Below are 23,876 nucleotides of genomic sequence, written 5' to 3'. Positions count from 1 at the left end.
TATCGTTCTCATCCGGTCGGGTACGGTCCATGATGCCTGCAATAGGGTGACCCCCTGTAGCGTACCGGTTTACACCCAACCAAGCCGGCTACCACCTGAGCCCGATGGACAAGGTATTCGTGCGTGCGGTGTCTGTGTGTGTATCCATACGTACCTACATACTTGCCTAGGAATTCCTTGGCCTGACTACTTCTTTGCAAGATGCACCCTCCCAGCCCAGAATCGCTGTCACGGCGCAAGCGTCAGATTGAGCAGAGTTCACGTAGGGAGCGATGGCAAAGTTTCCGAGAATACAGCACGACGCAACGTGGATCTCACATTCCCTCCCGTCTTGGTGCCCATGGGACGAACCTGGGTTTCTGACTCGTCCGGCTCGACCAGAGGAGTTCCAGAGAACGCTGAGACGCGGGCTACACCTCCCGTGCACCCACTCCTCCTGGTGGCCAACCGGATCGGCGCACCGTGGTCACTGAAACAACTTGAAGCCTCGACTCCTTGTTATGGAAAGGCGCTGTATCGTGCGACTCGTCGTCGGCTCACAGATGGGAGTCGGCCCAATGTGTGAACTCGGCCTGGTGGTCAATCTGTCGGTCCTGTCCTAGGAATGATATCAGCAGAGCCAGGTACCTACATTACCCAGAGGCTAGCAGCAGAGAGGGCGAGGGAAGCTTTGATTAGCAGGTCTGCGCAATGTGGGTCGAAGACTTGACATTTGAGAGTGGATTGGATTAGCGGCAAGACGAGTGAAGAAAGCGTCAACGATAAAAGGTCTCACGGCTCGCCGAGCTTCCCACTCACGCCCACACAACTGCCACGGCCCGGGAGCTAAAACAAGTAGCTCGTCACCTCGACCCCAAGATCCTTTGTGTGGCTGCGCTCTAGTCTCCATTGGAGGATGGATACTTGGGGAGACTACGAAGATCCAGCCTCCTCGGGCGGCCCTTTTCCACCAAGTTTGCCATCAAACATGCCACCGTGGGCTCAGAGCAAAGAACGAGGGCAAATCACGCGGCACCGGGTTTTCCTCGCGACTTGGGACGGTTTCTTTTGCACGTCTGCCAATCTGCACCGCCATTTTACCCAAGGGCGGATTGAGGATCGCCAGATGAGAAACGGGCTTTCGCACGTGTGAATGTGAACAAGTGTGTGCGTGTGTGCGTGTGTGTGCGCGCGTTGCGTGTCGTGTCCCTCATGGGTTGTCCCGGATGAGGCACCGCAAGGTCGGTCTCCAACCTCCGTCTCAAGTTTGCCCTCTTCTTTTAACGGCTGAATAGCTCGTGTGTATCAGTCGGCATTGGGAGAGACCACCGCCGGTTGCTAAGGTCTAAGCGGCCTGTGCTAAGGGCCTCCTCCCTGGCCAGCATAATTACTGTGCGCGCTGTCTAGACTGTCTGTGGTTGCTTCACACATGAATCCTGGGTTGCCGTAAAAGGAGGCAGAAATAGGTAATGGAATACAGAATGATGTGAATCGATGATGAACATTCTAGGGATTCGGAGAATTGGTCTAGAAAAGCACGGCAGAGATCGCAGTGGCGTGCTGGACCAAGTTTTGCGGGCAAGACAAGTGGTCTCCTCACACACGCTTTCTCTCTCTCTCTCTTTTGATACAGCAGAGCTTGTTTGATCGTCACCGTCAGAAAAAGGGTTGCCAGGGATCTGGACAAGATGAGGGCAAAGGGTAGCAAGATTGGGTGTGGCCCAGGTGTGGGGAAAAGAGGGACTCCCTCCCGAAAACAACCCCAGTCAATCATCAGTGAGAGTGTTCCTGGCTTCGTCCCCTTGCTCGATTTTCTCGGCACAAGACAGACAGATCTTCCCTTTTAGCAATGCAGCCACAGAGGGTTTGGCTGTGCTGCTCCGTACCTACATGAGTACTTTACCTACTACCGTACTGCCAGTACATCAAGTGTATGTGCATACATTAGTACATACACATCTCCCAACCACCGTTGCCTGTTTTGGTCTTGTCCATCCTGTCTGTCTCGGGGTGCTTCAGACCAGGTAGGTCTGTGTCAAGGAGTACCGAGGACAAGAACTGAGCTCGTTGCTCGCGGGAGGGAGTTGGGAGAACAGATAACAAGTAAACAGACAGACAGAGAGAGAGAGAAAGAGAGAAAAGGGCGGCCGTTCTCCAGCTTGATACCTATCATATCTCGTCCTCCCTCCCTCATTTCGTCGTCTTGTATTCCCCCTCCGGGTGGGATTTTGGTGCCCTTGCGTGTGAACAACACGGAACTATCCTCTTGCAACTTTCTCTTCAGGCACGCGCGAAAAGGGATTAGTGCCAGGACGACGCCTCGATTGGCTGCCGGTCGACATCCGCTAGACAGGGGCCACCCCGGTAAGCCCAAAGCAGGCCGGTACTCCCAAGTACCCTCGAGACAGCCCATCCCGGTGTGCCTGGGCCACCGGACTGCTCGACAAAGTTGGACTTTCTGCGCTTGTCCGGCTGATGGAGGGGCGACAGGAGGCCCCAAGATGACAATGCCAGCTGACAAGAGCGCCCGGGCTCGTCTACCGCACACGCCTTGTCAGAGCGATCCATTGATCTGCCCCAGTCAGTCAGACAGTGGGGAGCTGATACCTATGGCGATGCTTTTCCTTTGTTCGCGAGCATCTACGGAGTAAACGAACTGTTGTGTGTGCGCGCGCGTCCCACCGAGATCGTTGAGAGGAGCTCGCCAGATCCTGCCTCTTCATCTCGGATGACAAACGCTGCGCATAGTTAGTTATCCCTTGTTTCGCTCTTGGGCGCCTTTTGAACCCCTCCGCCAATTCCAGCGCAGTAGTAAAAAGCATAAAAGCAACTTGAGGCTATTTTCCTGTAAACACCGCCGTTTTTGGGGGGCGGCCGCGCGGGGGAGAAACTCTGGTTCTGTGGAATTCAAATTCGCGACTAGGCCCGCCATTTAAAGTGGCCAGGTTCAGGAACGACTGGCAAGCCTCTTGCTGGGACTGTCCACTGGTCTCAAAGGTCTTGGAAAGCCAGGCGACGGGCTGATGCAGGTACAGTCGCCGTTGTTTCGTCTCATCCTCGCTCGAAAATGGCGTGAGTGAACTTGTACAGTCCGGGGGATCCCCAGAATAGAATGTCGGGTGTCAAACGAGTGCCGGCCCGGGATGGACTTGAAGACGTTGACTGGCAGAGACCAGACCTAATCTTTACTGTCTCGCACGCAATCATGCATCTTGTCCCCTTTTTTTTTCTTTGCTGCCCCTCGGGGCCTTGCTTTTTCTTCCCCCTCGACGAATACGAGTCCCTTAGGCCAGTCTCGGGCTACACAAGGGTCATGTATCCAAGTCTTGTCAGGCAGGCGCGTGTGGCGATGATTCGCCCGGCCGACCTTGACGGCGTAAGCTGGGGCGGTGGTGGCCCAATGGCGGTGCGCTCACGGTCAAGCTCTACCAGAGAGACGAAAGGGGGCGCGGTATGCGCCTCTTGAATCATTGTGCAGGTCCAAGGTGAGTTGACAGGCGGCCTGCCTGCCTAATGACGATGCGCCGCGATGACTGATGCCTTGTTCTGCCCGATCGTCGAGGAACGCGCCTTGCACATATGTCTGTCTTGTTGTCTTGTATCCATCGTCCCCATTGTCCGACCCTTGGCCCCCCCATTGTTCACAAGGTAAGGAACGAGAGAAAACAAGGAAACAAGGCATTAAGAATGATCGAAAAAGATGGAGAGACACACGCAGAAGCAAGACAACATTCGTCGTGAGGCATGTGGTGGGGTGAGCCCACCTCTCATCAACGTGATGCTGGCCTGGTACAGAACGTTGGCAGGCGAGACAAGATCCAGCCAAATGGGTACTATTGAGCTTCCATGGAGAAGCAACTCCTCCAAAACACGCAAGAGTGTGTCAACCACGCTTTGGGGCAAAGGAACGGGCGATATAGCCTGACTGCCATATTAAGATCATCCGACACGCTATGCGCGCGTGATGGCTGGATGGTGACATGCCACTTGCACATAGCAAATATCCTACTCATTCTAACTGAGAGTATATCATTCTTCATATCGAGACAGCATCAAGCCCAGGCAATGTACGGAGTATATCCGTTGGCCTCTGGTCTGACCGCCAGTCTTGGAGTCATAGGTTGGTAGGTGCATTCAGATGAGCTGGACAGCGAAGCGATCCAAGGGTATGAGGGACCGACCGGGTGTGGTAAGGCCAACTGATGGAGACAAGGGGTGAGACAATGCTGGCTTTGCCGGGATGCCAAGGACGTCAGGACCGTCCACGGGCATTGTTGATTCGATGTCGCACCCGGCTCTGAGCTAGATCTACTCATCTGTTCGCAATCAACCTCTCTAGGATGGCAAGACACCCGGTAACCTGCTGGACAATGGTATGCACCAACAAAACATATCTATCTGTCTGGCCTGCAGGCGGGCGATGTGTATCATTCATTGCTCGGCCCTGGTGGCTTGTCAGTCGTCACTAATAAATCAATGTGGGCGCGGGACCCATGTTTGATGGCGGCGGCTACAGGGGGGCCTTGTAGTGAGTGACACTCCGGACATCCATCTCCCAGTGGTCGGGGTATTGCTATTTGCGTCTACTTGTATTTGCGTCAAGTTGAGTCTCTCATAGTTCTCGTAATTTTGGAGGCAAACAGCGCGCAGATTGGGGGGAAGGACACTGGACTGTGACGCCCGCCCGGTCTCCCAACTCAATGGCGAATGAGGCAGAAGAGGTTTGAACAAAAGATGTAAGCATGTATCCAGGTACCCATGTACTTGTACAAGTGTTGCTCGCTGGCAAACTTGTCAAGGGCAAAGTCAAGGGCAAAGTCGAGGGCAAGGGACCTCGCGGCCACGGGAGTGGGTCACATGTGGGAAGGCGGTGACCTTCCTGACTGGGTGATCTGCTTGGGTGGGAGGCACTGTCGCACCCTTCGCACCTGCCCTGACCAGCCATCCACACTCGTCCTGATTGGCCTCTCTTCTTTGGCTTTGATATCCAGATCCGCTCACTCAATCACAGCCTCGACCTCGTCTTCCCGCCATATCCACGATCTTCTGCATCTGAGCATCGCTGGCTGTAGCCATATCAATCTCTTTGTAAATGCTGAAGGGCTGCTATTCCCTCGGCCTGTCAACACGTCCTCGTATCGTGATAAGCGCTCCCAAGGTTGGATCGCGTGCCTCTCCGGTCCTCATCGCTCGCTTCTCGTCCACTAGCTTCCTATCCACCATGGCACCTCCCAAGTCGGCAGCCGAGTTTGTTGACTTTGTCAATGATTCTCCCACCCGTGAGTCTGACGTAGGGGTGAGGTGTTTCCCCTGTTTTCTGTATCTCCGTGCTAACCGAACTCTGCACCTCAAAGCCTACCATGCCGTGGCTTCTTCTATCGCTCGCCTAGAGAAGGCTGGCTTCAAGGTCATCAAGGAGCGAGACAACTGGGCCTCGACCCTCCGCCCTGGCGGCAAGTACTATGTGACCCGCAATGGCTCTTCCATTGTGGCGTTTGCTATCGGCGCAAAGTGGCGCCCCGGCAACCCAATTGCCATGATTGGTGCCCATACCGACTCTCCGTGCCTCCGTATCAAGCCTGTGAGCAAGAAGTCCGCCAATGGTTTCCTGCAGGTCGGAGTCGAGACGTACGGCGGAGGCATCTGGCACAGCTGGTTCGACCGTGACCTAAGCATTGCCGGTAGAGTCCTGGTCAAGGACTCTGAGGGCAACTTTCATCAAAAGCTGATCAAGGTCAATAAACCCATCCTGCGCATCCCCACCCTCGCCATCCACCTGGACCGCTCTCCGGAGTTCAATCCGAACAAAGAGAACGAACTTTTCCCTATCGCTGGGCTCGTTTCTGCCGAGCTCAACAGGACCGGTGCCTCGAGCACCGACGATAAAGCCAAGGAAGAGGGTGCCGATTCCGAAGACTTCCAGCCTCTGAAGCAGATGACTGACCGACACCATCCCTATATTCTGGACATTATTGCTGAGCACGCTGGAACCGAGGCCGAGAACGTTGTGGACTTTGAGCTTGTCCTCTACGACACACAGAAGTCGTGCCTGGGCGGCCTGAATGACGAATTCATCTTCTCTGCTCGTCTTGACAACCTGAACATGACTTACTGCAGCGTCATGGGCCTGATTCATTCTGTCAACTCGACAGACCTGGACAACGACAGCTCGATCAGGCTTATCACTTGTTTTGACCACGAGGAAATTGGTTCCACATCTGCCCACGGTGCCAACTCAAACCTGCTCCCTGCCATTATTCGCCGTCTTTCTGTCGTTCCAAGCTCGCAGTTCTCCGACAACTCGAGCGACAAGTCCTACCACCATGTCGAGTCGGAAGGCGACGTGGCTACTGCGTATGAGCAGACCTGCTCCACCTCGTTCCTTGTCTCGGCAGACATGGCTCACAGCGTCAACCCCAACTACGCGGGCAAGTATGAGAGCAACCACCAGCCCGAGATGAACAAGGGCACCGTCATCAAGGTCAATGCCAACCAGCGCTACGCCACCAACTCACCCGGTATCGTCCTGCTCCAGGAGGCAGCCAAGATTGCCAACGTGCCTCTGCAGCTGTTTGTCGTCCGCAACGACTCGCCCTGTGGAAGCACCATTGGTCCCATGCTCTCTGCCAAGATGGGAGTTCGGACTCTCGACCTTGGAAATCCCCAGTTGAGTATGCACAGCATTCGCGAGACCGGAGGCTCGTATGATGTTGAGCATTCCATCAAGCTGTTCGAGGCCTTCCTCTCAAACTACTCCAAACTGGAGCACAAGATCCTTGTAGACTAAGATACGTACGTTTATTTGGGATTCACCATGGCTCATCGATCTGGATACTGAGCCGCTGCATATTATTAACAGTTGCACCGGCCTTGGAAGTTGCATGTTGTTCTCCTATACTTGTTACTGACAAATAATGCGACAATAGCACAAAATGCAAAATGCCTGTTCAATCAAATATGTAAATGCAATCGTGTACTAATGAGTATCTAGAGATCTATATCCAATGCTCTCATGCAAAATATTTCCAATGCCCTGCTTCTTACTTTTTGTCCGTAACGCCAAACCAGCCGACAATACATCAAGAGAACCTCTCAGATCAAAATCTCGAAGGTAAGCTTCATTTACTACCAGGAACCAAGATGACCGCCGATGGGACCGTGCTGAGGCAACGGACCCGGACCCAGTTGCTCGCTGCCGTCCATGAGCTCGAAGCGCAGCGCGAGGTGCTGCACCTGGCACCGCATTCGCTCGACAAACCGGAGCATGTCGTCGGTGTTGAGGACCGAACCTTCCTGATCGAGGGTATCGAGCACGATGTACTCTGCGTGCGACAGAAACTCGCCCGTCACGAAGTAGTAGCTGTGGTAGCGGCACAGCGCCTCCGGGTCGAGCACCCGGCGCGGGGGGTAGGCGCAGTGGTCGCAAGCGTCCCGGTCGCGGGACTCGGCGAACGGCGAGCAGGGCACACAGGCCCACAGCCGGCCGGTGGCCGGCTCGTAGCGCAGCACGTACTGGCCCGGGCGGTGCTGGTTGACGGGCGCCAGGTCGACGACCCCGACCTGCGGCTGGCGGCCGCGGTGCTGCACGTCCATCCGGCCCCGGAGCTGCTCGGGCGTGTACCGGCTCAACAGCGGGATGGGCACGGCGGCGGGGATGGTCGGGCTCCGGCGCAGCAGCAGCGAGTTGCATTCGGCCGGGGGCGGGCTGCCGTGCGTGTCGCTCCACAGGAGCCGCTGGAGCTCCGAGACCAGGGCGTCCTCGGGCGTCGCCTCGATGGCGACGGCGCTCGTCGGCTCGGCGAGGGGGCCCGTGCCGTGCGGGCCCGGGTCCACGTGCCGCGTCGCCCGGTAGATGACCTGCGCGCAGCGCTCGACGATGCTGTCGAGGCCACCGTCCGGGACGAAGCTGGGTGGCGGTGGCGCGGGGGTGGTGGTGGCGGCGGGTTGGGCAATGGTGGTGGCGGGCTGGGCAAGTCCTGGAGGAGGACGCGGCGGCTGGGGGCTGGCCGCGGCGGGTCGAACCGACGCCGGGATGAACTCGGGAGCGGTCGGTATCAGGCCCGAGCTGCGGCGAGGCTCGCGTCCGGGGGCTGGAGCGGAGGGACCAGAAGATGACTGTGCCGCTGTTGGCAGCCGCATGGAGTTGTTGCGGCGGTCACCTCCTGGCTGGGAGTTTCGAGTGCGATGCATTGCCGGGATGCCAGAAGGTGATGGATAGGGTAGGCGTACTCTGTTTGTTGAATTTGTCCACAGCAAGTCGCAAGTATCTCTGAGAAGACACTGGATGTAGCTCGTCTGTGAAAAAGGAAGCTTGAGGTATGCACTGACGGGTTTCCAGGGGTGCTTTCTCGAGACTGCCAGGGGAAGTGTTGGCATGGTGGTGCAGAGCTGCGTCCGTCGCTATTTATACCGGCCAGAAGAAGGAGAGGGAGAGTGTTAAGAAGCTCCCAGTCACTACTGCAAGGTTGCTGTCCGAGAGTAAAGGCAAGGTTATCCTAGACAATGCTCTCATGTTGGTTGTGCTGCTGCTCGGTGACATATGGGAACTAGACAATGGTGTTGCGACCTTGTTGAGTCTCGGGGGGAAGTGAAATAAACAAAGGCAATTGTCGTGTGTCAGTTAGGAGCGCCCAAGTACCTGCAGTGAAGGAGATCCTGAGGGAACGGTTGTTGAACTTTGGGCAAGGACCGACCATGGAAGAAAGGAGGGAATCGTTCGATACCCATGGTTGTTAGATCACTCGGAACCAGGTTAATCGACAATGTGACCAGCGAGATCTTTGAAAACTGGGGGGATGGGCTGGTATGTTGGAATACTTTGAAGTCCCGGAGATATTCACTTCTTGACAAACTACGTATATAACAATGAAGAACAGTTAATGAAAGTCCATCCAAGGGAAGAGAAAAGCACAGTCACGGAATATGTTGGCAGCCGGTTGGGAAAAGTTTTGGCCTCGAAGCAGCATCCTGTCTTCTTTTATCAAGCAACAATACTACTTAGGTATTTGTTTTTGGACTTGTATCTTCCAGCGACAAACAACTTGCGGACAACAAGTGCAACAAGGCAAGATGAAAACACAAAGACAATTGTTTTGGTAACCCTCCCTTGTTGGTCAAGTTGGTACAAAGAAACAACCGACCGTGGAAGACCCCCATGATCACGAAACAAACTGGAAGAAGCTCGGGAAACGAGAATATTGGAAGATGCGCGTGCACAGGGTTTAGTTTCCCATTTTATATCTAGGCTACGAAGCTATGCTGGTATCACCGAGAAATGAAACAGAGCGTCCTCTTTCCTCTAGAGCATCAAGAGGACTGTATAATGACTGTAAATCGCCGACAGCCGCATACTTTTTGGACTCTCCCTTGGACCTTCCGGAGCGGCGGTCTCTCTATATGTCTCCCTCTAATACCAATCACCTCCGGTTCTTCAACAGATGCAACAAGTAGTTCGCAAAGGTCTTCTTATCGACTGACGTGGTCAGCGACCTGAGAAACTCGTTGCCATCGATTCCGAGTTGCGGGAAGAGGTTCGACTCGAGATGCCGGATAAAGACATTACCGGTCTTCGTGTAGATGGTCTGCTCCAGTGCTGCAATTTCATTGAGCACCTGCTTCGACTGAGCATCCTTGGACGGCCTGAAGGAAGAGTCTTGAATGACCTCCCAGCAGACCGAGTGGAAGCGTTCAATCACGAATTGATCGAAACCTGGAATGGTCGGAGCCGGATCTCCGCTTGGTGCAGAAGGGTTTGCCGAAATATCGGCAACGGATGGGCCACCCCACACCGTGGTCATGTTTGCCAATAGACAGAATGCCAGCCGACTGGCCGTCAGGTTCCCGTGGCTCGTCAGTTTGGCTAAGGAGATGATGGACTCTATGAGAGTCTCGAAGAAGCCTTGGTTGGTTTCGCTCACAAGGACACCGCCGAGATCATTATTGAGGATGATCTGGAGGAAGGAGAGGTACTCTCGTCGAAGCTCTGCAAGCTGGATCTCGTCATCCGTCCCGGCAATGGGTTCAGACAAGCCACCAAAGACACGCTGCAGGAGCGGAGTGAGGAGAAGGTTGAGGACCGTGTAAATCTCGCCCTTGAAACCAAACACGACCTGTTCCAACAGCCGAAGGAACATGGCCATCTCGTCTTTGGAGGAACTCTGTGAGAGGAGTCCCTCAATCCACTGGGGAAGCTGTGGAAGGACGGATGCACCAAGGACATTGATCAGCCGTGAAAAGGCAGACCGACATGCAGCCCGAATCTCGCCGTTCGAGTTGAGCTGGCCCAGAGCAATCAGAATGACTTCCGCAGCTCTCGAGAACTCGTCTGAAATGCCCTTCTCCTGGGGTGGTCGCCTGCCGACCGACGCAGAGTGGTCCGAGAAACCATAAGCAAGGGTGCCCAGTGCCATGACAATATGATGGATCTGGAGCAGTGCCTGAGCATCGCCAGACTTGGCCCGCTGGAGATGCTGTTCCATGTCGCTGAACAAGGGTTCCATGACAGAGCGTGCATACAACGCTTGCTTGTCATTCGGTGTTGCTGGCGTGGAGGAAATGGAACCGATGGCTTCATAGAGATACAGCTGGCCGGTGAATATGGCGTTGGCCGAGTTGTCGACCTCGTCCGACGACATGTCATCGTCGGCCTCGTCGTTGGCAACCTCGGCCTTGATGGGAAGAAGGTCACTGATGGACTGGATGACAGTCTCTGCCACATTGCCCACTTGCAGTCTCAGTTGCTTGATGAACCTATGAAACAGGTACCAAGAACGTACGCGGATGCGAGGATGGTCATGATGGACAAGGCGGACAAAGCTCTCAAGTACCCGCGGAATGTATTCTTGCTGGGCCTCGAAGAACGCACAGTATCTGACGACAATCTCCATGTACTGCAGTAGGATTGCGGGGTGGGGGAAATTGGCGATGCCTATTGAAATGTCAGTATCGTTTGCTTCATGGTAATAGGGGTTTCGCTCAGTAATTACCAGAGTCAATCATCTTCTTCATGATGGCGATGAGACGCTCAGCTGCCGCGCTGGAGGGCTGGTTCTTGGTCGTGAGCCCCTGGTTCGGTAGAGCAAGCTCCCCGAAGAGATACATCTCGTGGAGGGCCAGGTCCAGGTCGCGCCAGTCCATCCGTGAGCCTTGCTGATCCAATGACTGAAACGTGTTTGCCACAAGGTTGCTCAAAATCTCTATGTAAAGATTTTGGTCTACCGCTGCCACACTCTTTTGAAGGATTTGAAGCCGCTTGCGCAGCTCCTGGAATTCGGCCTCGTCGGTCTGCTCGTCCTCGTCGCCCCAGTTGGCAGTCTCGTCGTACCTCATCTTCAACACGATCGCATTCAGGATAGCAGGAAGCATTTCCACGTACGAGGTAGGGAGGTTCTGGATCTTGCGGAGGAAGGTGAGAAGGTCAGTGAGCGAGGGGATGACCGTCGAGCAGACTTCATCGTACTCGTCGGAGAAGAATCGGAGTAGTGCTGGGAGGAATTCATGGAGAAGCTGCTCTGCCTTGCCCCTAGCCTCGCTGCCAATCTGACTGTCCTCGAGAGCGCGAACAATATCACTCAAGACATTGTTGACAAGCTTTGCTACCGTCTCGGCAAGGTCCGTGTCGTACTTGGGGGTTTTCTGGAAATCCTTGAGGGGTGGGCTCTCGATGAGCTGATTGATGACCTCTCTCAAACTCAAAAAAGCGATCATCTCGATCTTGTCTGCCGACTTCATCTTCTTGCCGACGACCTCGGTAAAGGTGTCAATGGCTGCATCCCGGACCTTATCTTCCTTTCCAGTCGCATTGGCACGGCCGACCAATGGATACAAGAGGTTGAGCATGTCTTGGTTGATAATCAAGCCAATGTCGATCCAGCTGACCCATTTGGCGATGGCCTTGAGGGTCATCTCGATGACTTGATCATTCTGCGAGCTGTACTCGGACAGTAGTTGCTGCCAAGAGGCAGCAATTCGTCGCATGTCTCGCTCTCTGATCGAGTCCTTCAAGTCGGCATTGCGCTTGGCTTCGTTGCCCGTTCGGGACAGCAAGACATCTGCAATCTCGTCGTGGACCGAGTTGAGAATACGCAGGTAGAGGAAAATGCCATTGAGGTTGTCCATGCGGCCACTGTTGGGTGAGCCGGTAAGGGCCAGAAAATCGTCAACGAAGGTCTCCCAGCCATCCCGGTACAGATAGACGAAGAGGTAGGTCAGAGTTTGTGTCAGCTTGTTCTGAAGGTGTGGCGGGTCGACGGCCTCCCCCGAGCTCGTGCCATATGTCCGCCTGACATAGCCGAGCAAGTTTTCTTTGAGGAATGCCAAGCTCTGGGTGTCTAGAGTCTGGGTTTGGACTGCGTTGTTGACAACCTCGAGAGAGACGAGACGCACGACTTCAGAGGTCCGCGGTGTCCTGGTGAAGAGGGTCGCGCAGACTTGCCAGGCCTGGGGGTCAGCCCTCAGCTGGTTGAGGAAGTCGAAGGCCTGCGATTTGAGGTTCTGGTCCGAGGTTGGGTTCCATGCGATCTCGATGGCATTCTCGATCTGCAGGCCGCGCAAAGCAACACATGTTAGCAGAGGTACTACTCATAGGATGAATGAGGAGCGACATGATCTAGTGACGAGGTTCTGGCAGGACTTCTGCTGGAAGACACCTCGCCATCCGGACCCTTGTCGCCCGGGCATATGTCCGCACCTGGCTGTCCATGTTCGCGGTCTGTCTGCCCAGCAACGCAGCTGGGCTTGACTGGGGAGGTTGTAGAGAAGTTCCAAAGCTAGACTTTCAGACTGCTATAGTGTTGGCAGCCCTTGCCGGGTCGTATCCAGCATAGCTAATCCAACGCGGGGCTGAAGCTATCGAGGGCCCATGCCTGGCTGGAGGGGCGGCGACTGGGGGATTGGCGGGGGAGGTCGCAGGGGAAGCAGACAAAAAAAAAGGTTACAGCACAGCACTGCACCAGATCGACGTTGCTTTTTGCAGTTCCAGAGGTATGGACTGGGAAGCACCGGGAGTGTCTAGAGGCGGTGAAGATGGAGTGATTCACCAGGAAGAGTGGCGCACAAGTTTCGGTTCAAAAAGGCGATGATGAGTGAGGTTGTTTGGTTTGTGTTGTGCCTTAGACCGCCGCCCCAGGATAGTGGTTATCGATTTGGTGGGGCAACTCGAATTTGAGAGAAAAAAAAAGTGTACAGAGTAGGTAACTAGTAGTGGCCGTCAGTGGCTAGAATGAAGTTAAGTTAGAATGAAGAAAGCTTTACACCGGTATCAATAATAGCCTGACGTAAAGCGTTCTTTCCAGAACCCTCACGTGCTAAAAATGCCGAGGAAATTCAATATGTGCGGTGAGCACACGATCACAGGAAAGAGTCTGGCTCAGTGTCCCGAGAGCTTGTCGACTCTTTTTTTATTCATACGAAGTGACTAGCTTTGCGATGTAAGAGTCAGACTGGGATTTGATGAGGCAGCAATGCAATGCTGAACTGGACTGAGCTCTCGGGCCGGACTGGAGAGCAGCTCCTGACATGCCACGTCAACCAACCTCACATCCTCTCAGGCTCGCCCTCACTCTATACAGGCTGAAAGCATGGTGTAATGGACTCCATTTGTCCTCGCAGGGTCCTCGCAGGGTCCTCGCAGGGGATAGAAAAGCAACTGCAACCTTTCTCTATGTACTGTAGCTTACAGTAATAATTGCCTAGGCCATACCATACCAATCAATGCCAAAAAGGTTTTGTCCCAATCCTGAACGCCTGGTATTCTAACAGAGGTGGGTCGAAACATCGACGCCAGCTTTTTTACGAGCTGCGCTTCTTCTTCTTAGGCCGCTCCTCCTCCTCCTCCTCCTCCTCCTCCTCGTCCTCCTCGTCCTCAACCTCGTTGTCAACATCGCTCTCGTCGCTGCCCGATCCAGAGCTCTCATGTGCCGAGTCATATTCCTCTGCAACGTCACTCTCCGACTCGGCTTGGAAGTCCTCGTCCACACTCTCCTCGTCCTCGTCCGCTGAGCCACGATCGGCCTTGGCGCCGACGACCTCCTCGTCCGAGTCAAGCATGGCCTCGTCGCGAAGAGCCGCCGCCATGAGGTTCGCGTCCTCGTCGATCTCGTTCTTGACACGCAGTCCCTTCAACTTGAAGAAATCCTCCAGAGCCTTCAGATCTTCACGATTAATGTTGCTGAATTGCGATGACCCTGCGCCGTTCTTCATAAGGACGGTGATATCAAAAGTCGAGAGAGCCGAAACAGCTCCGCCGACGCGAGAAAAGGTAATTGACTGCGTCTGCTCGTACGAGATGTAGGTGGCCGGCTTGGGCACAAACATGAACGCCTTCTCCAGGCAGTAGAGGAAGCCCTCGCTCGCCTTGATCGAGCACTTGATGCCGTACTGCTGGCGGTGTCTATAGGAGAAGTATGTCAGCAAAACGGGTCATCGGCTGGGTGAGATACAAAATGGGGTAGATGACAAACGTACGTAGTAAAGTCCTTGGCTGGCGCAGTCACCCTCTTGTTGGCAAGACCCTTGAAGATATAGGTGACAACTTGGTGCAAGGGCTGCTCGTAATGAGGCTGCAGCCTGTCCTTGTACTTTCCGTTCAGTTCTTCCTCCGTGATGTTGAGATCCAGCGTCACCTCATCATCGCGCTTGAACTGCATAACGATGAAAGGGTATCTGGTTTGACCTTGGCGCAGAGGGGGGTCGAGGCCAATGCACAACAGGAAATGCATCTCATCGGGCTTGGGAAGTACCATAAACTTCTTGATGGCATCGTATTGGATCTTGTAATCGTAAGTCTTACCACGAAGTCGGAACGACGAGTCGTACATGTCGATATCAAAACGTCCTCTGCGCAGCTGGTTAGTCAATCATCCATGTTGCGATTCGGAGAATGCACACAGACCTAGGAGTGAGATGCAGAACATCCAGGAAGGTGGCGATGGTGTCACCGGCGGTCTCGCCAATGTCAGCCTTCTCCATGAGGGTCTCGTAGAAGATGGTGACGGCGGTCTTGGCTTCCTCATCGGCGTCACTACCGGCCTCCTCTCCTTCTGCCTCCTTGCGCGTCGTGGTGCCGGGGATGTAGAATCTCATCTCGACGAGTTCATCCTTTCCAGCCCTGGCCTTCTTGCCCTTTGCCTCGCCATTCGTCTTTCCGTCCTCGTTGACCGCGAACTCAACGGCGACCTCATTGCGGCCTGCTAGGTTGGTGTTGGAGATCTCAGAGTAGGGTACCTCGAAAGAGGGTCGGTTTTGGACATTGAAGGTCAGCTCCGCCTTTCCGAATTCCGCCTTGCCCCAGTTCCAGCCCCTCAATGAATGCTCTTTGTTCTCGAGGTTATGGCTGTACCAGTTCTTGAAGATCTTGCTCAGGCGCTCGTAGTCCTGCAGGGTGACAAGTCAGCAGAGGCGGTCGGGGGACGAGAGGCGATGGAAATCTTACTTCCTGTTGGAAACCGTCGAGTTGGGTGATGCCAGAGTTTCGCTGCAGGATCTTGACCTCGTAACCTCGCGCGGCGCGACTCCATTGCGCACCGCCGATGTTGGACTGGTCGAGAGTGAAGGCATCACCACCGCTGGCGGGCTTCCATCCCAGGCCGTTCTCTGCAAACCTACACTTGCCGTTCTCCTTGGAGAGGTCCAAGTATATGTTGTCGAAACTCTCGCTGCGAGACATGGCGATTAGCTAGCTGTCGGGTGGCAACAGCACTCTGTGTGCGCATGGCTGCAAAGGCCAGGGGATTGATGTTCTGAAATGCGAGGGGAAAGATAGAGGCAAGGAAAAAGGGAACTCACATGGTAGTCATTTTCGTTCCGATCGAGATTGCGGTAGGACAGCCTGACAATCAAACGCGATGCCAATGTTTGCAGCTTGCGGCTGGAAGGGAGTTTGATGGGAAGCTGTCTTTGAAAATCGCTGTGGTCGCGGGTTTCGCGCAGTGACGCGACACCTGTCAGAGGGGCTTTTGCTGGGCTGGCTTCCAGTTGCTTTAATTGAATGGGGCAAAGCTGCAAAAGGTTAAGTGCTGTGGGAGAAGGAAAGCGAGAAGGCGGCCCTGGAGTGTGCAACTTGAGCTCGTTCAGTGGCTGGCTGGGCTGGCATTTAGTGGGACCAGAGCTCAAAGAGCTTTCCCAGGCTCCCAGGTCAGCCGGGCGGTGAGTCAAGCCCATCCCCCAGGCAGAAGGGCGGTGGACCACGGCGCAATCCCCGTTCGTTTGCAGGCGGATTGTGCCGGCAGAATGCGTTTGCAGGCTGCGCACGGGCCACTCCCACCCCGTATATATATCGCGCGATCTCCCCTCCCATTCCCTTTCCTTCTCTTCTTTTTTCCCCAGCTCTCTAGCCTTTGGCTTAGATCAAGTGTAGTATCTGTTCTTTTCAGTTTAATCTCTGAAACGCCCCTACGGGGGCATTTTCTAGATTATTCTAATTTTTATCTGGGGAGGGGCGCATCCTCTGGGCTTGCCCATGATCGCCCCTCACTGTGTCCCTCGTCTTACACTACATCGAGGTGACGCGAACCCCCGGACTCTTTTCTGGTTTTCATTATGTTTTGGGTTGATCCCAGGCCATGAAGAAGATCTGCTTCTCGCGCTTTGCTCCTGTGTGTCGTGGTCAACGAGTAAGTTCGCTGCCTGGCTTTCCCGTCACGTCGGCATGGACTACGCATCTGCGCTGGCTAGCTACCAAGTATGTCTCTGCAATGCGTCTTCCAGGTATGTCGCGATCCTTTCACTGCAGTACCATTCAACGATGCTCGCCCTTCCTTGCACGCACGAGTAGCGCAGACACTATGACTGTCACCTTGCCTTCATAGCAACGAAAAGTATCATTCCCTCTCAGCGTCGCGAGGATATCCGGAATGAAGCTGTGATAAATTGGCTGGACGGCTTTTCTTTACTTCAAGCAGATACATAATTTACACGAGATCGTCAAATTGTGATGGCCAGATTAGAATGACCTGAACAGAAAGACGATTTCATGGTTAATCGCTGGCCCCAAGGCCGCCGAGAGGATGTGACACTATTAGGCAGTCGTCTTTCTCTTCTTGAAGTGACCATCCAGCGTCCCTTTTCTGCCTTCCCTCTTCCGCTTGTCAGCCACATCGTTCCCGGCATGCGCCTGCTCCGGCTCATCTCCATCATGCGCGGCTCCGTCAGCATGATCTCCAAAGTCGCTCTCGTGGTCTCCCTGGATCTCGGTCTCCTCGTTCCGATCCTGTCCAAAGAGGTCCCGCCACTTCCCGTTCACAACCCTCTCATCGTTGCCGTACAGTCCGACACGATACGCCTCCTTGATTGAGGCGATGCATATCTTGCGCCGCTCGTCAAAGTCAAACATGGGCTTCGGGTACGTCCCCTCCTCCCGGCCCTCGAGCGGGTCTCCCGCCACCACGCGCACGCCGGCGTCCTTCTGGTCCTTGATGGGCGCCTTCCACGGCTCGTAGATGTACTTCTTGTCCAGCCCGGCCAGCTCGGGCACCCAGCGGCGCACGAAGGCGCCCTCGGGGTCCCACTTGCGCCCGAAGGACACGGGGCTGTAGCAGCGGTAGAACTGGGCGAAGAAGGCCGAGCACGACAGCCACTGCCAGTTGCCCGCGTTGCACGCCGGCTCGTGGTCGAGCAGCCACTCCTCAAAGACCTCGGCGCCGCGCTCCCAGTGCACGTAGCAGCCGCCGCGCGTCAGGAAGCAGGCCACCGAGTGCCGCCCGAGGTGGTGGATCCAGCCCTCCTCGCGCAGCTGGCGCATCAGCGCGTCGATCCAGGGGAAGCCCGTCGCGCCCGCCCGCCAGCGCCGGAACCAGGCGTCGGCCTGCGCGCTGTCGACCTCGTACCCGCCCGTGACGCGCTTCCGGTCCCGGTCGGCCTTGGACGGCAGGTGCCAGGGCACGAAGCGGCAGTGCGCGTTGTAGGCCTCCTGGCCGAAGACGTGCCCGGTCGCGGCCTGCGCGGCGAAGTACATGTCGCGGAAGAGCAGCTGGCCCGTCATGCTCTCGGGCGGCGTCGAGCCGTCCTTCTTGCCCCGCTTGCGGTAGGCGTCGACGGCCTCCTGGGCCTTCCAGTAGAGCAGGCGCACGCTGAGGGAGCCGAAGTGCATGTGCGGCGACAGCAGGGTGGTGGACTGCGGCTCGAAGGCCGCGGGGCTGGTCTTGGGCTTGCGGAACGTCGCCAGGTACTGCGTGTCCTTGGCGAGGTCGTCTAGCATCTTGAGCGCGACCGTCTCGCCGCCCCTGTGCGGCGTCGTCGCCTGGGGGAACCCCAGCTCCTCCATCGTCTCGACGGAGAAGTCGCCCTTGGGCCCGGCGATCTTTGTGTACCCCTTGTCCTTCAGGCTGCGGTACGCGGCGTTGAAGTCCGGGTCCGTCTCGGGCTCCTCGTGCTCGAAGTCGAGCGGCATCTCGCCCGGGTCGGGCAGCGAAGCGGGCGCCGGGATGGGCTTGGGGATGGGCCCGCACTTCTCGCCGGCGGCCTGCAGCTGCGTGATGGACATGGTCGGCTTGCCCCCGTGCTTCTCGACGACCTCGTCGCTGTCCCAGAGCGTCCGCCCGTACCGCGTGACGACCTCCACGCCGGCGCTCTTGGCGGCTTTGATGACGTCCTCGTCGCGGCCGCGGGCGTAGGGGTCCGTGTCCCGCTCGAAGACGAGGTGGGTGACCTTCCAGGCCTTGAACAGCTTGGGCAGGAGCGTCTGCGGCCCTTCGCGCAGGACGAACAGCTTGGACTTCTCGTTCAGCTTGGTGATGGACTTGGACAGGTCGTTCTGGCAGTCCAGTCTGGCGGAGTGCCGGGAGGCCATCGTTCAGCATTCTTTGTGTGACTCAGCGAGGGACATTTTGTCTCCCACGGTGAGATACAGAACGGACTTACAGGAACTGCCATCGGTTCAGTCCACCCCTCGCCCTGTACACATAGTGCGGATCCCAGGTGAAGATGGGCCACAGCACGGCCGGTTCGAGGTCCAGGGCGGCCTGCAGCGCCGGAGAGTCGTGCAGCCGCAGGTCGGTTCGGAACCAGTATATCACCCTCGCTTTACCCATCGTGTCAACGCTTCCTCTCTCAAGATGCGAATTGAATTACCCTAGGTTGACGGTCCCTTATCGGTGTAGGTAGGATCTTGTTGCTGGAGAAAGAACTGGACGATCAGCCGAACTTCGCGACGGTGAGCTCGTGCCAAAGTAAATAGGTACATGCCGATACCTACCTGAGGACCATCTCGAACCCGGCAACCCAAAGTCCATGATGTCAACGACCGAATCGTGGACAATGGCAATGGCATGGCGTCTCGATGGAGCTGAGCTAACCCGGCGCTATGGATCGGTGATCTGGAACGATGCGGACGCTAAACTTTAATTCTGGCCTGGATGTCTCACCTTTTGTGAAACCCCATTCTGAGATGTCACAGCCAAAAGCAAGTATGTGTTTTAATGAGCTCATTGAACTTGACCATCGACATTCAGGCACGTGTATCCATAGTCATGCTCTGCCCACGGCAAGGCCTTGTTCTGTAGTGATGAGTGAAAATTAGCCACAAGGGAACGTGCACCAAGGGATGTTTGAACAATGCATGTTGAGTGCTGAAAAAAAGATTATTTACGTAGCCCTAATATTGAGACTGTGAAGTCTTCCGTTGTATCGTTTCCATCGCGCGAATCCATCCCCCAAATGCTCGATATCCGAGCCCCATTAATAGCATCGCCCATGCAATAAAGAAAAGCCTCTCCGAGGAAAATGTCTGGCAAGGAAGCGACTCCTACTCACACAGACGTCCCGGACTGGTGAAGCAATACTAACACAGTATCCAGAAAAGAAAAGCCAAGGTAGAAAGAGACCCCGTTCGCACAACGCCACGCCAAGAGTACATGATGGGGAGCAAGATGCCACATGACATCACGCTCAACTCTGTCATACAAACGCTAAGAAGAGGTAAAGAAGGGTATGATCGGGTATTCTTCGTAAATCGTTCCAGACTGTCGAATGATAATATGTATTGCGCAAAGGGTTCATTCCGGAGACAAGACATCACCGGACCACAGGCATCAGCTAGCGGACGCCAACGGCTCGTGTGCGCCTGCTGAAGCCGTTCTCGCGGGAGTGCTAGGCGCAGGTGCGATCTCGGGATCCCCAATTTGAATGTCAAGCTATACGGTCGTGTGAGTCGTGTACCAGATATGAAAGCAGGGCTGCAAGACAACTTACACTCATATAACCGGTCTGGCGCAACGGAATGATCTTGGGAGGCACGGTGCTGTCGTCTGAGCCGGCCGTCTTCTCCATCTCGATGTTCCACTGCTCAATCCACTGTTCTAGCTTGGAAAGCCGAGTCTTGATACTGGTCATACCAAAGTCTTCCCACAACCAGCCGGTTGCAAGGCCGAGAACACCGTCGAGGATGTTCCTCCAGCTATAAGGGTTGAAAATGGGCACAAGCTCTCCATTCAACTTCTCAATCACGCGCCGGAACTCTTGTTCTGACAGGCCGGCGGGATCTAGGATCTCAGGGTAGAGATTGGAGAAGGTCGGTGCGAGGTCGCCCTCTAATAGCCAGTCTCGTCGAATACGAATGATGCGTGTGTTGGTGTATTCCGGCGAGTCGACCGGCACGTGTGGGTTCAGGTGCGGATAGCACGGGTGTGACGGGCCCCATTCCTCGCCAGCATCTTGTGGTGCGTCGGGATCTCCCATGATAGACGAGTTGGACGAGGATAGAGCGGAGCCTATGCCGTCCGGCATAGAGGCCGTAGAATGGCGCTGCTGCCCGAGAACATCAGGGCCTCGCTCGAGATCCTTCGAATAGCCTCTTGCAGACGACAGTTCCTCTTCATTTTCAGAAGGCGACATGATTTCCTTGCCTTTGCCCTTATCGAGCCTCTTGGGTTCTTGATCAATGCTCGACCGCGGATCGCGTGTGTCGGTAGTTTCGTCTTTGGGAAAGAAGAGCCCAAACGGGTTGCTTTCAGATAGATCCTGGGGCGTTGTCGGAGTCAACCGCTTCTCGTCGTACGAATGGCGGACAGACTTGGGCAGGCTGATTCGACGGTCGCTGCCGCCCTGGTCGATGTGTAGACTGGTCGGTCGAGTGGACGTAGAGTGTCGGATTTGACGTTGTTCGGGTAGGGTTAGGAGGGGATAGTCGCCTGCCCGCGCACCGCTCGAATCGGCAGGAAGGGCTGACGAAGCTAACGTGGGGTGAGAGAGGGGGACGGCAGGCGGAGGTGGTGTCGACGCTCTTCGCCTGCGGCTTGGGCGCGGCCGAGGAGTGGAATTGGTGGGATTCCAGAGTCTCGCAGCACGGCTGCGCGGTTGAAAAAATGAATTGCCGGCACGATTGCGGAAGGGAAGCTGCGGAAGTCTTTGGCGAGGGGCGTTGGTGGTGGGAAGATCGCGCCCCCTTTCAGGTGGGCGATAGGCGGCTAGAGGTGGCTCGGGACTTGACGTCGAGGCGCCGCCCGGGTATATTGGCTGGCGAAAGGGTGTAGGGGTGATGCGCGGGTTCGTAGACGCATCTAGGGTGGCCGGTGGAGCAGGATGCGACGGTCTTGCTTCCGGGGCGTGAGGAGCCGTGGGAGACGAATTGGAGCGGTGGCCGCCGAGGAGACGGCCGCCGTGGACCTTGGGAGTCTTGATTGTTTAGATGCCGAGCGTCGGGGAAGGCCCTTCCGGATGGGAATGCCGGAGCGCGGAGAATCGACCAGGAGGCACCGAGGGGAGCCTTGCGAGTGCAAGTGCTGCAAGTGCTGCCGACAGCGAGGGCGGGACGAGGATGATTGAGAGCTGCGAGCGATGCTTGACCCAGGTCTGCCAACAAAAGCTGCGGCTGCGGCGTCTCGGGAGATGGCTGCGATTGAAGCCTTTGCAGATGGCGATGCTGATAAATGTGGGCAGTCGGGGGCAGGACAGAGATTGTGGCTGCAGGACGAATCGGTGTGGGCTGCTGGTTGGCCAAGCGTGGGTGAGCGTGAAGGGGGTTGAAGGGACCCTTCCAGAGCCCCTGCGCGGGAGTTGGTGGTAGCAGTTATTAGGGGCGAGGCAGGGTTGTGCTTAGCGAAGGCGCCAAATTCCAGCATGATGGAACGCCAGATGCTGGTCTGCCAGGCACACAGGCACAGGCACGGGCTAACTCCAGTTTTGGTACTCAGGCCCGCTGATGAGACTATGACATGTGTGGTTGATTGGATGTGCGTCCTGGAGAGGAAGAGAAAAAAGATATCGATCTCACAAGACTGATGTGAGCTGGAGATTCCAGAGAGTTATACCTCCTGCATTTGTTCGGAGAGCTGCCGTGTTAGACTCGACAACTTGGGCTGGTGAAACGGGTGTGTCGACCCTGTTCATTCCAGACAGTTTCCACAAAGAGCTCGAAAATGCAGATATCCCGCAGGCCTTGAGACTGAAACCGTCGTACTGTAACGCTTTTGTCGAGATGGGATTCGCAGGCGAAGAAGGGCATGCGAGAAGCCCAGAGTCACCGCACCGGGGGGGAGGACGGACCCTTGCTTTATGATGAGATCACGATGCTGCTGCCTTCTCCCAGAATCTTTCCCTCCCATTCCCGTAGCCTGGATCCCCCTGCTTCCCGGATCCCAGAGGTGTGAGTGACGTGCATGCGTGAGGCTGGACGGCACCAGGACCAAGTTCTTAGCAACAGTGGACCGGGACTATCGGGAAGGCCAGCAGGGCCTGGCCCGATCAAATGTCAGACGATCACTTCTGAGCAATACTAACCACGGCTTCTGGAAATCGAAAGAGGGAAAAATGCGAAATAGGGTTCATGCGCTTCTCATCATGCCCCTGGTGTCCCTTGGGATGATCCCTGCTCGCTCTGCGTTGGGCTCATCTTGGAGTTGACCGACTTACATTAGGTCTGTCCGTGCAGCCACGGCATGAATTCCCAGAGAAGAGCCCTCGTCGTCTTAACGGGATCGGATGAACCGACCGACCATGTCTTTTCTAGAATCATCCCCTTTCCTGTCTATCTATTTTGGTGACTTGGGAACGGCCAGGGTGTGCCTGCGAGATCTCGACCTTCGATTCCGGCTCACTTGCCTTGCTTACAGTGGCCCAGTAAGAGCTCAGCTAAACTGACAGGGGCTCCTGGTTCGTATTGTACGGAGTATGTGACGAATGCGCCCCCAATCTTTGGGAACATGAGCTGAAAAGTGCTTATGCATTTTGGTGGGTAGTGGGCGAAGTAAGGGAGGGATCTCTCGTCTCATCCCAACACGAGAATGGATTCTACTTCGTACAAGTACCTAAATTCGAGAGATGAGCTCCTTTTTGGGCCCTATCTGTTACATTTTGACGAAAAAGAGACCGAAATTTCTGGCCATTACCGAAAGACACAGTGTTGGGGCATACTTCTTAACAGGCGAGGTAAATTGCACGAATGAAAGCTGACTAGAACCCTGGATCGGTGTGGCCGTCAACTAATGCAGCTAGCTAGCTACTGGGTGCTCAATGGTCATCTTTACATCATGGCTCTGCGGAGTAGTGCTCACTAAAAGGACAACCTATCTTGCCCCGGTTCCCCAGAGCGGATGTCCGTCGCGTCCTGTCATGCGCGTGTGAAGCTGTCGCCCAGTCGTGACATGCCCAGTAGTGCGGAGTTTGTTGATCTGCTGGATTAATCGGAATCCCATCGATCTCCCAGCTCAGCGCAGCAGGAACCAGCTGCCGTCTGAAGCCATGATGCCCTGATACGCTGTACACCTCGCGGTCTGTTCCTGACGTGCCTTCCCCGGCTGTGATGATTGATGGCGTTCTTTTTGGTTGAGGTGGGCTCATGGTTGGAATGTCTCGTGTGACGTAGTTCGGGGCTCATTCCTCAGCTCCAACTCCCGCTCCCGCGCGCCCGCTCCCGTTCATCAATCTAGACCTGGACCCCGCATACTTCTTCCTATCCCTAATGTAAG

The 23,876-nt window shown here is 55.6% G+C and overlaps 6 protein-coding genes across 6 annotated transcripts; 1 reads left to right on the top strand and 5 right to left on the bottom strand.

Moving 5' to 3' along the window:
• Nucleotides 1-5,200: 5,200 nt before the first annotated feature.
• Nucleotides 5,201-6,766, top strand: E0L32_008970 (uncharacterized protein; the record flags this gene model as incomplete). Its single annotated transcript, XM_031143883.1, has 1 exon — nucleotides 5,201-6,766. One exon carries the CDS (start codon nucleotides 5,201-5,203, stop codon nucleotides 6,764-6,766), a length of 1,566 nt encoding a protein of 521 aa, XP_030991490.1.
• A 338-nt stretch (nucleotides 6,767-7,104) lies between these two features.
• On the bottom strand, nucleotides 7,105-8,169 carry E0L32_008969 (uncharacterized protein; the record flags this gene model as incomplete). The annotated part of the gene is made up of 1 exon (XM_031143882.1): nucleotides 7,105-8,169. One exon carries the CDS (start codon nucleotides 8,167-8,169, stop codon nucleotides 7,105-7,107), a length of 1,065 nt encoding a protein of 354 aa, XP_030991489.1.
• A 1,226-nt stretch (nucleotides 8,170-9,395) lies between these two features.
• On the bottom strand, nucleotides 9,396-12,679 carry E0L32_008968 (uncharacterized protein; the record flags this gene model as incomplete). Its single annotated transcript, XM_031143881.1, has 3 exons — nucleotides 9,396-10,906; nucleotides 10,965-12,516; nucleotides 12,668-12,679. The coding sequence occupies 3 exons, from the start codon at nucleotides 12,677-12,679 to the stop codon at nucleotides 9,396-9,398; spliced, it is 3,075 nt and encodes a 1,024-aa protein (XP_030991488.1).
• A 1,088-nt stretch (nucleotides 12,680-13,767) lies between these two features.
• On the bottom strand, nucleotides 13,768-15,643 carry E0L32_008967 (uncharacterized protein; the record flags this gene model as incomplete). The annotated part of the gene is made up of 4 exons (XM_031143880.1): nucleotides 13,768-14,368; nucleotides 14,443-14,814; nucleotides 14,870-15,351; nucleotides 15,410-15,643. The coding sequence occupies 4 exons, from the start codon at nucleotides 15,641-15,643 to the stop codon at nucleotides 13,768-13,770; spliced, it is 1,689 nt and encodes a 562-aa protein (XP_030991487.1).
• A 1,350-nt stretch (nucleotides 15,644-16,993) lies between these two features.
• Nucleotides 16,994-18,763, bottom strand: E0L32_008966 (uncharacterized protein; the record flags this gene model as incomplete). Its single annotated transcript, XM_031143879.1, has 1 exon — nucleotides 16,994-18,763. The coding sequence occupies one exon, from the start codon at nucleotides 18,761-18,763 to the stop codon at nucleotides 16,994-16,996; it is 1,770 nt and encodes a 589-aa protein (XP_030991486.1).
• A 1,240-nt stretch (nucleotides 18,764-20,003) lies between these two features.
• On the bottom strand, nucleotides 20,004-22,229 carry E0L32_008965 (uncharacterized protein; the record flags this gene model as incomplete). Its single annotated transcript, XM_031143877.1, has 3 exons — nucleotides 20,004-20,105; nucleotides 20,164-21,585; nucleotides 22,221-22,229. The coding sequence occupies 3 exons, from the start codon at nucleotides 22,227-22,229 to the stop codon at nucleotides 20,004-20,006; spliced, it is 1,533 nt and encodes a 510-aa protein (XP_030991485.1).
• Between the last annotated feature and the right edge of the window lie 1,647 nt (nucleotides 22,230-23,876).

Source organism: Thyridium curvatum (genome assembly GCF_004353045.1).
Source record: "Thyridium curvatum strain D216 chromosome Unknown NODE_62_length_255573_cov_84.952434, whole genome shotgun sequence".
Lineage (NCBI taxonomy): Eukaryota > Fungi > Ascomycota > Sordariomycetes > Thyridiales > Thyridiaceae > Thyridium > Thyridium curvatum.
Note: the sequence above shows the minus strand (reverse complement) of the source record. Positions and strands in the feature narration are given on the sequence as shown.